The sequence below is a fragment of the Anomaloglossus baeobatrachus genome, chromosome 3, assembly GCF_048569485.1.
Source record: "Anomaloglossus baeobatrachus isolate aAnoBae1 chromosome 3, aAnoBae1.hap1, whole genome shotgun sequence".
Taxonomy (NCBI): domain Eukaryota; kingdom Metazoa; phylum Chordata; class Amphibia; order Anura; family Aromobatidae; genus Anomaloglossus; species Anomaloglossus baeobatrachus.
In genome coordinates, this window is record NC_134355.1 from 330,771,843 (window position 1) to 330,787,032 (window position 15,190).

The window sequence follows — 15,190 nt, forward strand, 5'->3', positions numbered from 1 at the left end:
AATGAAAGTCTATGGGCGCCGGATCCGGTGCCATGCGTCAAACGCCAGAAGCATGTACCGGATCCGGTTTTTACTTCTGAGCATGCCCAGAAGTGATATAAATTAATTTCTGGTCAGAAAATCACTCTCTCACTCTTACTCACTCACTCACTCACTCTCTCTCTCACTCACTCTCTCACCCACCGATCACTGGCACTGCGTTGTACACTGCTCTGGCTGCTTCTCCTGATTTGAAAATGTCGGCCGCTGATTATTCCATCTTGTATTCACTGCTTCCCCCGCCCACCGGCGCCTATGATTGGTTGCAGGCAGACCCGCCCCCACGCTGAGTGACACCTGTCTCACTGCAACCAATCACAGCCGACGGTGGGCGGGTCTATATCTTGCAGTAAAATAAATAAATAGTTAAAAAAAAAAACGGTGGGTCCCCCCCAATTTTGATACCAGCCAAGGTAAAGCCACACGGCTGAAGGCTGGTATTCACAGGATGGGGAGCCCCACGTTATGGGGAGCCCCCCAGCCTACAAATATCAGCCAGCAGCCGCCCGGAATTGCTGCTTCCATTAGATGCGACAGTCCCGGGACTCTACCCGGCTCTTCCCGAATTGCCTTGGTGCGGTGGCAATCTGGGCAATAAGGCGTTAATGGCAGACCATAGCTGCCACTAAGTCCTAGGTTAATCATGGCAGGCGTCTATGAGACACCCCCCATGATTAACCTGTAAGTAAATAAACACATACACCGAAAAATTCCTTTATTTGGAATAAAAGACAAAAAAAACACCCTCTTCCACCACTTTATTAATCCCAAATGCCCCTCCAGGTTCGATGTAATCCACACGAGGGCCCACGACGCTTTCAGCTCTGCTACATCGGAAGCTGATAGGAGCGGCCGTAGAACACCGCTGCTCACTGTGAGCTCCACAGAGTAACTGAAATGAGTCGCGCTGTCAGCGGTGACATCACTCAGTTAGTGCCAGTATTTGTGCGGTGATGATGGGGGTGGTAGTGCCGGGGTGTGTGCGGTGATGATGGGGACGGTAGTGTAGGGGTGTATGTGGTGATGATGGGGGGGTAGTGTCGGGGTGTGTGTGGTGATGATGGTGGCGGTAGTGCCTGTGCGTGTGCGGTGATGATGGGGGCTGTAGTGCCTGCGTGTGTGCAGTGATGATGGGGGCGGTAGTGCTGGTGTTTGTGCGGTGATGATGGGGTCTCTCTCTCCCCCCCCTTTTGGCATTTAAAAAAAAAAAAAAAAAACTGGATCCGTTTTTTTACCAGATCCGTCGCATCAGTTTTTACACAATCTGAGACAAATCCATTGCATCAGGCACAATCCGGATTGTGCCTCATTGCAAAAAACGGATGTGTGAAAGCAGCCTTACTCCTTTATATGCTCTTCCAGTTTTACGTCCCTGTATGAAGATTCATGGACTTGGAGTTTGTAGGAGCAGTTAATTTTCACATTTAATGTCACTGGTATGTCATGTGTGACAGACAGCCATGTGGTTTCTGGCCATCAAAGATCACAGCGTTTTGTTGCGCAGAATTCTCCCTAACTTTCCATTGTTCCTGCTGTCAGTATTCATTGGTATAGGTTGCTTTCCTGCTGGATTCACCTCTCTCCCTTTTGGACCCAGCAAGAGCTCGACTTCCACCAAGCTGTTGATTGTCAGTATTCCTTTGGTGTTTAAATACCCATTCCTTCCTTTGGACTGTACTGGTGATATTTTCAGTTCCTTCAAGCCAAGGTTGCAAGCAGGTGATTTGTAGTCCTCTGTGGTATTGGTGATGAAAGCTCTGCTGAACATCTGCCTGAGTCCTCTAATGAGAAGTAGTTCATGCTTTTCCCCCTGTGTATCCCCCTTGTGTCTTCTATAGTTGTTTAGTGGGGTTGACGAAGAGCTTGCTAATCCCATCAATTCCCTATTTAGAGCCCAGCATTAGGGATACTTAGGGTCAGGTATCCGGCTTGGCGAATAGGTGTGGAACCTATCTAGGGTGGTGAGGGACTCCAGGGACCAGCAGTAGGTTTGGTCAGGAGTCACCAGCTTCCCTCTCCCTAGACGTAGGGTTTTCCTTTCCTTTCGCCATGCGCTTGGTACTTCCATGCTTAACGTGACATTTAAGGCAGTACTAGAACAACACCAAAGAATTGTTATTCATTGTGACAACTTGTGTAGCACACTTGTGTTGTACCTTAGTCTCAATCAGACTAATTGGAGTTGTTTTTTGCTTTTCTTGTAGCTATAGCAGCCAAAAGTAAAGTTGTATTTTTTGTAATTATACATCATATTTTAAAACCATGTGCATCTGTAAACTAACCACAAAAGACATTATGTAACATGTTTATTAACAGAAGTGTTATTCATTTCTATGCATCATTTGTAAAGACGAAAAGGGTGGTGTATCCAAAGTGGGAACTGATAGTGCTGTTCTCCCTTATGTTTTAGTATATAAGGGCTCCTGCACCACTGTTCACCTTACCCGATGAAGGGTCCATAGCCAACTCGAAACGTTGTTACTCTCTGCATGCCCTCACAATAAATCTTCAAGCATTGCATCTTCAGAGTGTGAGTATTTGATTTTTTTTATTTATTTTTTTTTTAAATTCAGGATACACCACCAACCTTTTGTCTTTACATGCATATTTTTTTTTCTTGGGCACGAATATGCCTGAACTCATGTGTCTTTTATTTTTCATTCACAACAAGAAGAATGATGATGTGACTTGATTATATGTTGAGCTTTTCCATATTGTCAATCCTATCAAAGAAAGGTGACCTTTGATTTGTAATGTCAATAGAGCATAAATTGAACATGCAGACACTGCAATAGAAAAGTATTGATCTCAATAGAAATGTTCAAAGCAAATGTTCAAACAAGATGCTGGCATCTATTTATACTAATATCACACCATAAAAGCACAAAATAAAATAAGTTTAATAAATGATCAACATTTGAAGGCAAAACCCACATTATGTTTATAAAGTATCAGTGCTGTGAAAAAGTCTTTACTCTCTTCTTATATAGTTTATTTTTAACACTTAAGTTATATACCGTACTTCAGATCTACATCAGAGCCCATTATTGTTTAGACACTATTGGAAGATTTGCTACAGTTCTGCCTTATCTTTAATTGTAGAAACAAAGGTCCCAAAGACCAATATCCATTAGATTAAAGCCAACCGAAGCCTCCGAGCTATCTAATTATATTGAGGCTTCCTGACTACCATGACTGATAATATGAAGGTAGAAAAGGATATGGCAAACTGAATTTAAATGCTTAATCCTTTTGTTCTCCCTGTAGATAAATTGCAGCCCAAGGTGTTCATCTCTCCCCATTGAAAATGTATGAAGGCCATCCTGAGCACTCATTTTTGAGGGATAGTCAAAAGTTTTTTAAAAAAATTAGACAAAAAATAGTGTGTCAGCTCACCAAACTTGCTGCAGTCCCGTAATGGAGAATTCAGCGCACGGATGGTTAGAAGTCACCGGGTAAATTGGAAAGCATAAATCCAGCGCAATCTCATACTGAATTAAAAGCAATCTTCTTTATTCATAAGGTTTTCATAAAATCCAAGAACATGCAGCATATATTATAAAATTGCCCAGGTCAGAGTGATGCGTTTCAACAAACTGTCTTAATCATGGTCTAAATTAGCAATTTTTGGCATTTTAAAGATGTTTTTGCCCAGCTCTAACAACATGGGTGGAGCTAGGGTGGGATGAGATAGCTGTTGGACAAAAAAGTGTCAATCTGACAGCTATCTAAGGTATATGGATCCCTTACATCTAACGATGATGCGTTGAATCTTAGACTTCATTTGCATAAAGCTGTTTTGGCAGAAAACATTTGGGCCCCAATCCATCACAACGTTTATGCCAGAATTCTGGGGAAAAAGCTTTGAAAAGTTGTAAATGTTTTTTTAAAAAATTAGCAATTTTTGGCATTTTAAAGATGTATTTGTCCAGCTCTAACATAAGTGGAGCTAGGGTGGGAAGAGTGGGTCGTTAAATTTATGATGAGTGGTGGCGTAACCTCTGACTCCAGTCCTCTTATCAAATTGGGCTCCACCTTCACCCTGTCCCCTCATCAACACCGATGGGAAAATCACTAGTCTTAATGAACCGGGGATATGGATTTCTGCAAGGCCTACCGAGATTCATTGGACCACTAGACATTTTGGCAACAAATCTGCCATATGTAATTTATCCCTAAAGCCCGCTTAGCACACTACAATATATCTTACAATGTGTCGGCGGGGTCATGTCGTAAGTGACGCACATCCGGCATCCTAAGGTACATTGTAGTGTGTAACAGCTACGTGCGATTGCGAATGAATGGTAAAACGTTCATCGCACGCACGTCGTTCATTCCTCATGAATTGAACGTAAGGTTGTTCATTGTACCCGGAGTAGCACACATCGCAGTGTGTGACACCCCGGGAACGATGAACAGATCTTACCTGCGTCCTGCAGCTCCCGGCCAGCAATGCGGAAGGAAGGAGGTGGGCGGGATGTTTACGTCCCGCTCATCTCCGCCCCTCCGCTTCTATTGGCCGGCTGCCGCGTGACGTTGATGTGACACCGAACGTCCCTCCCACTCCAGGAAGTGGACGTTCGCCGCCCACATCGAGGTCGTATGCACGGGTAAGCACGTGTGACGGGGGTTAATCGTTTGTGTGGCACATTCAACAAAATTGAACGTGCCGCACATATGATGGGGGCGGTTACGATTGCATACGATATCGTATGCAGAATCGTAACATGTAAAGCAGGCTTAACTCTTTGTAAACTCATATAGTCAATTATTGTTTTTGACACCCCTTAAAGAATATCTTGTTGAGCTCTTTTCCTAACCATAGGTGTGTCTAAGGGCACTATTACCCAAGCGTTCCCGGTTTACCGCTAATTACTCGGCTGTTCCTGTACTTGCAGCCTGAAACAATGTTAAGTGGAAATGTAGCCAAGTAATTAGCCTTAACCTGAGAACGCTTCATCCAGCCACTAATGCACATAAAATAGGACCATTATGTTACACTTATTATTTTTAGTTGAAGCTCTGAATCAATTAAGTGAAAAACAATTAAAAAAAGAAATAAATACTTTTTCGCAGCACTGCATGTTTTCTTAAGTGTTGTAGGAATGATTTGCTAGCTGGAAAATGTTGCAGTCTTTAAAACTTTAATCTTTCGAAAATATATTGCTGCAATAGATTTAAAGCATAAATGACATTACTACATTTATCTTCTTCTAGGTAAATAAATACGCTTTTAGTTGCATATGATAAAGTATACTTGCCACCCAAACTTACTGGAGGCAACCGTTTTGTGATTTGTTCCAATATCTCTGAAAATACAGCCGTTCAATGAACTACTTGCATCAGTCAAGTGAATAGTCTCCAGCAGAGATGTCTCAAGGACAAAGCAGTTGATGCAAGTGCTTTCGGCCACACAGTCATTAAATAGCTAAATAACCATAAACATAATACAATTTTTACATTTTAAAACAATTTACATTGACTTCTGATTTAACACCAGTGGGATTAATATAATCTTGTAACTTGATTAATATTGATTCTACTTAAATGTATAATAAATCTCCCAATCTGTTCCTTAATAGGGTTCACTATTAGGATGGCCAAGGCATTGTAACATTGTGATGTAGAAAACATTTTACTATATCACATTTCTTGTATCCTATTTATGATCTTGGCTTATTTGATTCCAGTTATCATAAGTCAAAATAATAACTAGAATTATAATTGATCATGAGATAACAATTTAAAAAGGTACTCCAGGGATTTTAAAAAGTGTGTCTACTATCCCTGCTCACATAACTATAAAGATGAGCTACATAGTGCTGTTCTACTATCCTTACAATACCTGTAATTCAGTGTAACAGGAGCTGGTCTTTCTTCTTCCCCTTCCCCTCTGGGATGTTACATCACACATCAGGGGACCTGCTGTTAGTAACAGCCAGCCTTCTGATAATAATTGCTTTTCTGCAGTCTGAGAATATGGAGTGTGGCCCTCCCCCTATTCTTGAAGAGAAGCAGATATTATCAGGGGGCTGGCTGTTACTAATAGCAGGTCTTCTGATGTATGATGAAACATCTCAGAAAGAAGGGGGAAGAAGAAAGAGCAGCTCCTGTCACACTGAATTGCAGGTATTGTAAGGATAATAGAACGGCACTGTGCATCTCCTCTTTAGAGATTGAGGACAGGGACATTAGACATAAAATTTATCACCATGTTGTACCCCTTTAATATGTTACCCAAATACAAACAGGTGAAATAGAAGTATTAAAGGGCAACCGTTAGTTTAATTTTAATTTCATATATCAATAATACATCTAAACATAAGAAACTTTGTAACATATCTTTTCAAAGAAATCTGCTTCTTTCTCCTAGCGTGATCTTTTACTCTGACATCAGGTGCTAAATCTGTCTTCAATGAAAACAGACTCCTAAATTTAAAGACTGCAAGTCAACATAATTTAAAACATGGTCAGAAACAAGATTAAAACAGTACATACATGCTATTAACCACAAGTACATGAAAGAAAGGCGGAAGCCCCTGATGAATGTAAGTGAAAGCAGACCACAATTTAATAAGTAGGCCTCAATAAAATCTGGGTAATCAGTGCTAAAAGAGAAAAAAAAAAATTTTTTATATATATATATATATATATATATATATATATATATATATATATATATATATATATAATATATGAGGAAAATAGGAATGGATCCAGCAAAAAGGTTCAGATAGCAGTAAAAAAATTTTTGGCAAATTTATTGAAAAAAAGTTAAAAATGTACAAAGCTGGGGACATTAATATACGCAGGACACACGCAACCACGGACAACGCATTTTGGTGGTATAAACCGCCTTCTTCACGGTCCAAGCCAAAAGTTTTGGCTGTATTATCTCAATAAGGTACATTTGACTCAGACTGTAGTATTTCAGAGAAAAAGTAGGATTTTTGTGTACTCACCGTAAAATCTCTTTCTCTGAGTCTTCATTGGGGGACACAGGACCATGGGTTATGCTGCTGTCACTAGGAGGCTGACACTAAGTAAACATAAAAAAAGTTAGCTCCTCCCTAGCAGCATACACCCCGAGCCGGAGGCGGGCTCAGATCAGTTGGTGCACAAGCAGTAGGAGGAATACCAGAATCACCATACATAAAAACAAGTTGTAACTAAAACAATGCAGCCGTGCAAACAAGAGGTCTATGAACATAAGACCGCTGAAAAATAGCAGGCAAATGCAATTGAACAACCAAAAAACCAAGCAGGGTGGGTACTGTGTCCCCCAATGAAGACTCAGAGAAAGAGATTTTACGGTGAGTACACAAAAATCCTACTTTCTCTATCGTTTCATTGGGGGACACAGGACCATGGGACGTCCAAAAGCAGTCCCTGGGTGGGAATACCGAAAAACCCGCAGATAGGAAGAAAACAACAACCTACCTCGGCGGGCTTGCACTATAATTGAATGCTGCCACCCTATTACAGGTGTGCAACTGCTGCCTGCAAGACCATTCTCCCAAAACTAGCATCTGCCGATGCTTGGGTGTGAACCTGGTAGAACCTAGTAAAGGTGTGCAGGCTAGACCAGGTGGCGGCCTTGCAGACCTGGTCGGCCGACGCCTGATGCCTAATCGCCCAAGAGGCTCCCACTGCACGGGTAGAGTGCGCTCTTACCCCCCGCGGCGGAGACTTGTCCCGAATCCGATAGGCCTCTGATATGGCGGAACGGATCCATCTGGCAATTGTGGCCTTGGATGCCGATTCACCCCTCTTGGGACCAGAAGGGAGGACAAACAGACCATCTGACTTACGGAACGGCGCGGTTCTGGAGACATAAATTCTAAGTGCACGCACTAGGTCCAGGGTGTGCAAGGACCTCTCCAAGCTGTGAGAGGGGCCCGGACAGAAGGACGGAAGAACGATTTCTTCGTTAAGATGGAACGGGGAGACCACCTTTGGGCGAAAAGCGGGATCTGGCCGGAGAACCGCTTTGTCCTGGTGAAAAATCAAAAAGGGGGAACGACAAGAGAGAGCTGCCAGCTCTGACGTCCTGCGAATAGAAGTGATGGCAACGAGAAACACCACCTTCCAAGACAGGTGAGAAAGGGAAGATTCTCGCAAGGGCTCGAATGGGGGGCCTTGAAGTGACCCTACGACTAGATTAAGGTCCCACGGCTCGAGAGGCCGACGGTACGGCGGTGCCAGGTGGGCCACTCCCTGGATGAAGGTCTTAACCTGTGAACAAGCGGCCAGTGGCTTCTGAAACAGGATTGATAACGCCGATATCTGGCCCTTTAGTGTTGCGAGCGAGAGACCCGCATCTAGGCCTGACTGCAAGAATGCCAATAGGGAAGGAAGGGAGAAGGCGAGTGGAGAAGAAATATTATGTTCTTCACACCATCTGAAGAAAACCTTCCACGTGCGGTAGTAAATTTTTGATGAAGATGGCTTCCTGGCCCTAATCATTGTCTGAATCACTCTTGAGGAAAAACCAGCCTTAGCTAGAACCCAGGATTCAATGGCCAGGCCGTCAAATTTAGGAGCTGTGAGTTCTGATGGAAAAGAGGTCCCTGCTGCAGGAGATCTGGACGGTCTGGAAGGCGCCACGGAGCGTCTGCGAGGAGCTGAGTGAGTTCCGCGAACCATGCTCGCCTGGGCCAGTCCGGAGCCACTAGGATGACCGGAATTCCTTCCGCCTTGATCTTCTTGAGAACCCTCGGAATTAGAGGGAGCGGAGGAAAGATGTACGGGAGACTGAACTGGCTCCATGACAGGGTGAGGGCGTCGACTCCTAAAGCCAAGTGGTCGCGGCACCGCGCTACAAACTGCGGAACCTGACGGTTGAACCGGGAGGCCATTAGGTCCACGTCCGGAACTCGCCATCTGTCGCAGATCTGGTTGAAGACTTCCCGGTTGAGGGACCATTCTCCGGAGGCGAGGCCTTCCCTGCTGAGGAAGTCCGCCGCCCAATTGTCCACGCCTGGGATGTGTACCGCTGAGATCAGGGAGTGATGACATTCGGCCCAGTGCAAAATCTTCTTGACTTCTCGCATTGCCCCGACACTTCTTGTGCCGCCTTGGTGGTTGATGTACGCCACCGCCGTCGCATTGTCCGACTGGATCCTGACCGGGCAACCCTGTACTAGGTGCCGAAACTGCTGCAAGGCTAGTCGGATGGCTCTTATCTCCAAAATGTTGATCTGGAGACAACTCTCCCTCGGTGACCATCGGCCCTGCGCTGTGTGATGCCGAAACACTGCTCCCCAGCCCTGGAGACTGGCGTCGGTGGTTACTATCTTCCAGTGGAGCGGGAGGAAAGACCTTCCTGATGCGAGGTTGCGTTGATTGAGCCACCAACGGAGGGAATGGCGGGTCTCCGGCGAAAGATGAAACCTGCGGTCCAGAGAAAAGGGAGATCTGTCCCACTTCTTCAGCAAGGCCAGCTGGAGGGGCCGGAGATGGAACTGTGCAAAGGATACCGCTTCCATCGCCGCCACCATACGACCGAGGACCCGCATGCCGAACCTGATGGAAACTTGGCACTGACGCCGGAGAGCGTGGAGGCCTCGTTGTAGGGAGGACATCTTCTCCTGTGTGAGGAAAACTCGCCCTTGGATGGTATCGAATACCATGCCTAAAAAGGTGATCCGACGGGCCGGGGTCAGAGAGGACTTCTTCCGATTTATCAGCCACCCTAACCGTGAAAGGGTGTCGATCGTGACCTGAACCCCAAGACGACAGTCCTCGAAGGAAGAGCCCTTTATCAACATATCGTCCAAGTACGGGATGACCATGACACCCCTGGAATGCAGGACGGACATGGCAGCAGCCATGATCTTCGTAAAGACCCTGGGTGCGGATGCGAGGCCGAAGGGGAGAGCCGTGAACTGGAAGTGATCTTCCGCTATCGCAAAGCGGAGGAACTGTTGGTGAGAGGTGGCTATCGGGACGTGAAGATAGGCGTCTTGAATATCCAGCGATGCCAGGAATTCGCCTACCTCCATGGACGTGATGACGGACCGGAGTGACTCCATTCGAAACGGCCGAGGCCTCACCGACCTGTTTAGAAGCTTTAGGTCGAGGACGGGACGGACAGAGCCGTCCTTTTTGGGGACCACGAAAAGGTTGGAATAGAACCCCTTGAAACGCTCTGCGGGAGGGACTGGTACCACGACTCCGGCTCGGAGGAGGGAGTCTATGGAGTGAAAGAACGCGCGAGCCCGCGCGGGAGACTCGGGAGGGCGAGATAGGAAAAAACGTCTCGGTGGCTTTGCTTCGAATTCTATTTTGTAGCCTGATGTGATGATCTCTCTGACCCAGGCATCGGCGGTCAGGGGGATCCACACATGCTGAAAACGAGACAGACGCCCTCCCACAAGTCTGGCGCTGTTGCGCGCCGACCGCGAGTCACTTGGAGGAACGTCGGCGGTAACCAGAAGAGGATCTCGTGGGCTGGCGGGAGCGTGAACGCCAGGCGGGATTGGTCTTGAATGACGGGGTCTTCCTGTCTCTCGGAGGAGAGCGGCTTTTCCGTGGCTGGGGATTGGAGTTGAAGCTGCGAAAGGGCCGGAAACGAGCGGTGGGACGCCGATTCTGGAAGCGCTTAGGGCGCAATTGGGGGAGAGATGTACTCTTTCCTCCCGTTGCATCGGAGATCAGCTGGTCCAGCCTATCTCCGAAGAGACGCTCCCCTAGGAAGGGCAGGGAAGTTAGTGACTTCTTAGAGGCCGCATCCGCGTTCCAGGACCGGAGCCAGAGGGCTCGACGGATGGCCACATTGTTGCTGGCGGCCTGGGTCACGCAACTTGCAGACGCCAGGGCTGCATTGAGCAAGTACTCACCCGCGAGGGAAATCTGCGAGGCGATGGGAACCAGGTCCGGATTGGCAGGAATGGCGCGGAGACCGCAACGTAGCGTGTCCGCCCAGGACATCAGGGCCTTCGCAACCCAAACCGAGGCAAAGGCCGGAGAGAGGGATGTGCCCGCTGCCTCGAAGGCGGAGCGGGCCAACCTGTCAATAGTACGGTCCGTAGGGTCCTTGAGAGACGTACCGTTAGTGAGTGGAAGGACTGTGTGAGAAGACAGGCGGGAGATTGGGGGGTCGACCACAGGGGAGCCTGCCCAATCCTTTCGAAGACCCTCAGGAAAGGGATAATGCAAATCGATGGACTTACCGCTGGTAAATACCCTGTCCGGCTGTTGCCTGTGGCTGCGCAGTAACTCAGCGAATTCTGGATGTCCGCTGAATGTGTTCTGGGCCCGCTTCACCCGCTTAAACGAGACCTGGGTGCTCTGGGAGGAGACGGGGTCCACCTGTACCTTCAAGGTCTGGTTTACTGCTTCTATCAGGCTATTCACCATGCGCCGAATATCAGCCGCCTGCTCTGAGTCCTGCAGGGGTGCCGCATCGGAATCATCATCGGGGCAGTCAGAAGCCTCCCTGGAGGACTGACGGTCTGGACCTGGGGATGAAGGTGAAACCTGGGAAGAGTTTGAGGACGAGACCTGGCGGGTCCGTTTTTGAGCAGCAGAGGAGGACCCTGCAACGGGGCTCACCTGCTCCGGAGGCGATTGCGCCGGGTCTGCGGGAATCTGGGCGAGCGACGGCAGCAGGCGCAGAGCTTGCGCGATGGTCCGAGAAGCCTCAGAGAGGGAATCTACGGACTGGGACAGGGACGCTAGCCAGTCGGGGGGGGGCGGGACACAGGGCCCTGCAGCATATGGCGCTGTGGCGTCTGCGGTATCAGAAGCGTCGGCCGCGGAGTCCTGCGGAGGCTGTGCGTCTGTAGAACAGACGGAGCATAGTGGAGCGTCCTGACCCTGGGAAAACTTGGACTTGCAGGAGGAACATGCAAAAAATAGTGCAAAGGGGGCCTGCTTGGATTGGGTGGGCTTAGCCTTAGGCATGGTGAAAACAGGCACTCTCCCTGGTGGCTGCTAGGAAGGAGACAGGAGAGGGTTAACTCGTCCCTAAACTCAGAGAATGCTGCCTAGTGAGGGCTACTCCTTAGGAGCAGAGCTTACCCAGGTCCTGCGTGCTGCCCACCAGTCCAGAAGAGGAGTCCAGGAGTGAGCTGGCCAGAAGAGTCAGAACGCCGGCGCGCTGCAGCCTTCAGGGGACCAGAGGCAGGCTAAAATGGCGAGGGGACGCTGGAGGAGGCTGGGGGAGGAGCAGGATTCCGGCGCGAAAACCCGGAGGAATCACAGCCCCCACCATCAGCCAGGAGGCAGAGCAGTGGGAGGATACAGAGGGAGACGACCGGCGGCCAATAGCGCTGCAGCGGGGGCGTGGCTAGGACGCAGGAGCGACTAGGCCGAGACCGGGGACTAAATTTATGGAGAGGGCCGGGGGAAAGTGCAGGAAAGGTCGGTCCTACCTGCAATCGGCGGCGCCGGCCCAGTGATGGATGCGGTGCAGGCAGGGCTCCCTGGCCCTGCCTGTGTACAGCGCTGCTCGTCCAGGAAGGCTCCGGGGGAGAGCGTGCTGAGGCAGGGTAGTGGACATCATGATGGGGGTAGATCAGCCCCCTATCAGGAGAAGGCAGCGTGACAGGGCCCCATCTATTAAAACGCTGCGGAGGTTCCATCCCTGCTGTACTCCCCTGTACGCCCTTTGGGGTGATACCGCAGGGCGAATCAGGGGTGCCCACAAAACAACCTGCCCACACGCGCACCCCCGGGAGTGGTACCACGGGGACGGGCGGGGGAGAGGGCCCGAAGTCTCAAGCCCCCTGCGACCCTGGGGAGTGGTACCCACAGGGCTGCGGAGGATGAGTGAAGCGAATACCTGCAGAGAAAAAGACGACAGGTATGAGAGTGATGAGCGGCGCCGAAATAAAAGAAAAAAGCGCAAAAACATACATGGCTGAGGGAGGCCGAGACGGCCCACATCAGCCTCCTACGACACTAAGCTAAAACTGATCTGAACCCGCCTCCGGCTCGGGGTGTATGCTGCTAGGGAGGAGCTAACTTTTTTTATGTTTACTTAGTGTCAGCCTCCTAGTGACAGCAGCATAACCCATGGTCCTGTGTCCCCCAATGAAACGATAGAGAAACATACTTTAAGGGCCACTGGGAACTGAGTTGTGCTGAAGACTAGTCAGACAGATGGGTCCCCACCGGCTTCTTCCCACCCGCTCCCCTGGAGTGACAGATCTCTGCCTATATGAGCATGCAGGGAAAGACCAGTAAGTCCAGGACACCGGGCAGGGAGAAGCCGGTGGGAACCTGCCTGTTTGACTCGTCTCCAGGGTGAGTTGGTTCCTGGCGGGTTTTAAAGTATGCTTTTCTCAGAAACGCAGCAGTGTTTCAAAATCAAATATACCTGGCTAAGTCCAAAAGGCAGTGTCTGATACATAGTGCTCGTGGATTGGACAGCATGTATCAGCTGTCACATTCACTTTAAAGGAACTCTGTCGGCAAGCTTTTGCTATGTAAGCTGAAGCCAGCAGGCTGTAGGCTTTAAAAAAAACAAACAAAAATCAACTATGCCTCTCTTATTAGGCTCCATGCTGTTGTTTACTTAAACTAAAGGCTTTATGACTTGATGAATATCATTGCTAGGGCAAACTGGCACATGCACAGCAGTCTGGCACTCCCCCTTCTGTGATTAACACCTCACTGTGAATGTACCTTCTCTATTGAGTGCCTGATGTGGGCGGGGACAGCTCCTTGGGCTCCACTACATGACTAAAGCTAATAATTCAGATTGTGTCAGAACAGCTACAGCCAGTAATCTGTGATACACCATTGGATTCAAAATCTCCTTGCCTACATCATGCTGCTTTCAGATGAGGTAGCAAAAACCTGCTGACAGATTCCCTTTAAAGTGTAACTGTCAATTCAGGAGAACTTGCAGCAGAAGGTCTGTGTCTGCCTATAGCTCCTCCTCTCTCCTTCTCATCGCCCTTAGAATCTCAAGAGTACCAATTGTCGTCTCCAATCTCAGTAATGGAAAAATCTGTCTTCACTGATCACAAATTTTACCACTTTTACAGAGATTACATGGTGAAAGAGTAGTTCTGGAGAAGAAAGAAGCAGATTTCACTGATGTATTTCAAAGTTCTTTACTTTCTTGTGTACTATTAATATATGAAAAGAAAATTACAAGGACAGTTACTCTTTCAAATTTTGCTAAATACTTTATTAAATTCAAACATAAGTTACAATTTACAGCTCTTATCAGTCATGCCATAATTTACTTTTTTAGACTATTAATTAAATTATTTTCATATTTACAAGGGTGACTCGTTGCTTTATAAGTCACAGATTGATTCCTGGGTTTGTTGCATTTCTACATTTATTGTGGATATGTACAGTTCTGTGCAAACGTTTTATGCAAATGTGGAAAAAATGCTGCAAAGTAAGAATGCTTTAAAAAAATAGAAATGTTAATAGTTTATTTTTATCAATGAACAAAATGCAAAGTGAATGAATAAAAGAGAAATCTAAATCAAAGCATTATTATTTGTAACCACCCTTCATAACCGCATCAATTTTTCACTTGCACACAGTCAATTATTTTTTAGAATTATTCTCAGGTGTAAGCAGCGTCGGACTGGCTACCGTAGGGATCTCCAGTAATGCCAGGCCTGGATTCAGGTACCTGCATTGCACTCCGGAGCTCTCACCTGAGCTCCGGCGTGCAGCCGAGACTGTACCGCGAGCGCCGAGTGACTGATTCCCCAGCGACTGCGGTTCAGCTCATGACAGCTGCAGACAGGCCGGGCTGATCTCCAGAGTTCAGGTGAGAGCACCGGAGATCACCCCGGCCTGTCTGCAGCTGACATGAACTGAACCACAATCGCCAGGGAATCAATCGGCGCTCGCGGTAGAGTCTAGGCTGCACTCTGGAGCTCAGGTGAGAGCTCCGGAGTGCAATGTAGGTAACTGAATCCAGGCCTGGCATTACTGGAGATTCATCCGGTAGCCAGTCCGACGCTGCGTGTAAGAGTAACCAATTTTACCTAACGAGTGAGAATGATGAACATTTTCATAAGTAGGTTGAAAATAGTCATTAACTGAAGCAGAAACATCTTTGTTGGAGGCTAAAAATAGGGTGAGGAACACACAAGAACTGACCACATCAACAGTAGAAAAGGTAGTTCTACTGCAAAGTCTCTCACAGGAAAAGATTTGCAAGATGTGCTGT

The 15,190-nt window shown here is 47.7% G+C and overlaps 1 protein-coding gene across 3 annotated transcripts in view; it reads left to right on the forward strand.

Moving 5' to 3' along the window:
- The window catches only part of SCML4 (Scm polycomb group protein like 4), a 227,069-nt gene that overhangs the window by 153,188 nt on the left and 58,691 nt on the right, over nucleotides 1-15,190 (forward strand). For 2 of the 3 annotated variants that reach the window (XM_075338367.1, XM_075338368.1), the window contains exon 3: nucleotides 2,450-2,569. The exons of the other annotated variant lie outside the window; for it this stretch is intronic. In XM_075338367.1, the coding sequence (XP_075194482.1) occupies nucleotides 2,450-2,569 (120 nt within the window). The remainder of the gene's footprint in view (nucleotides 1-2,449; nucleotides 2,570-15,190) is intronic. 3 annotated transcript variants of the gene reach the window in all.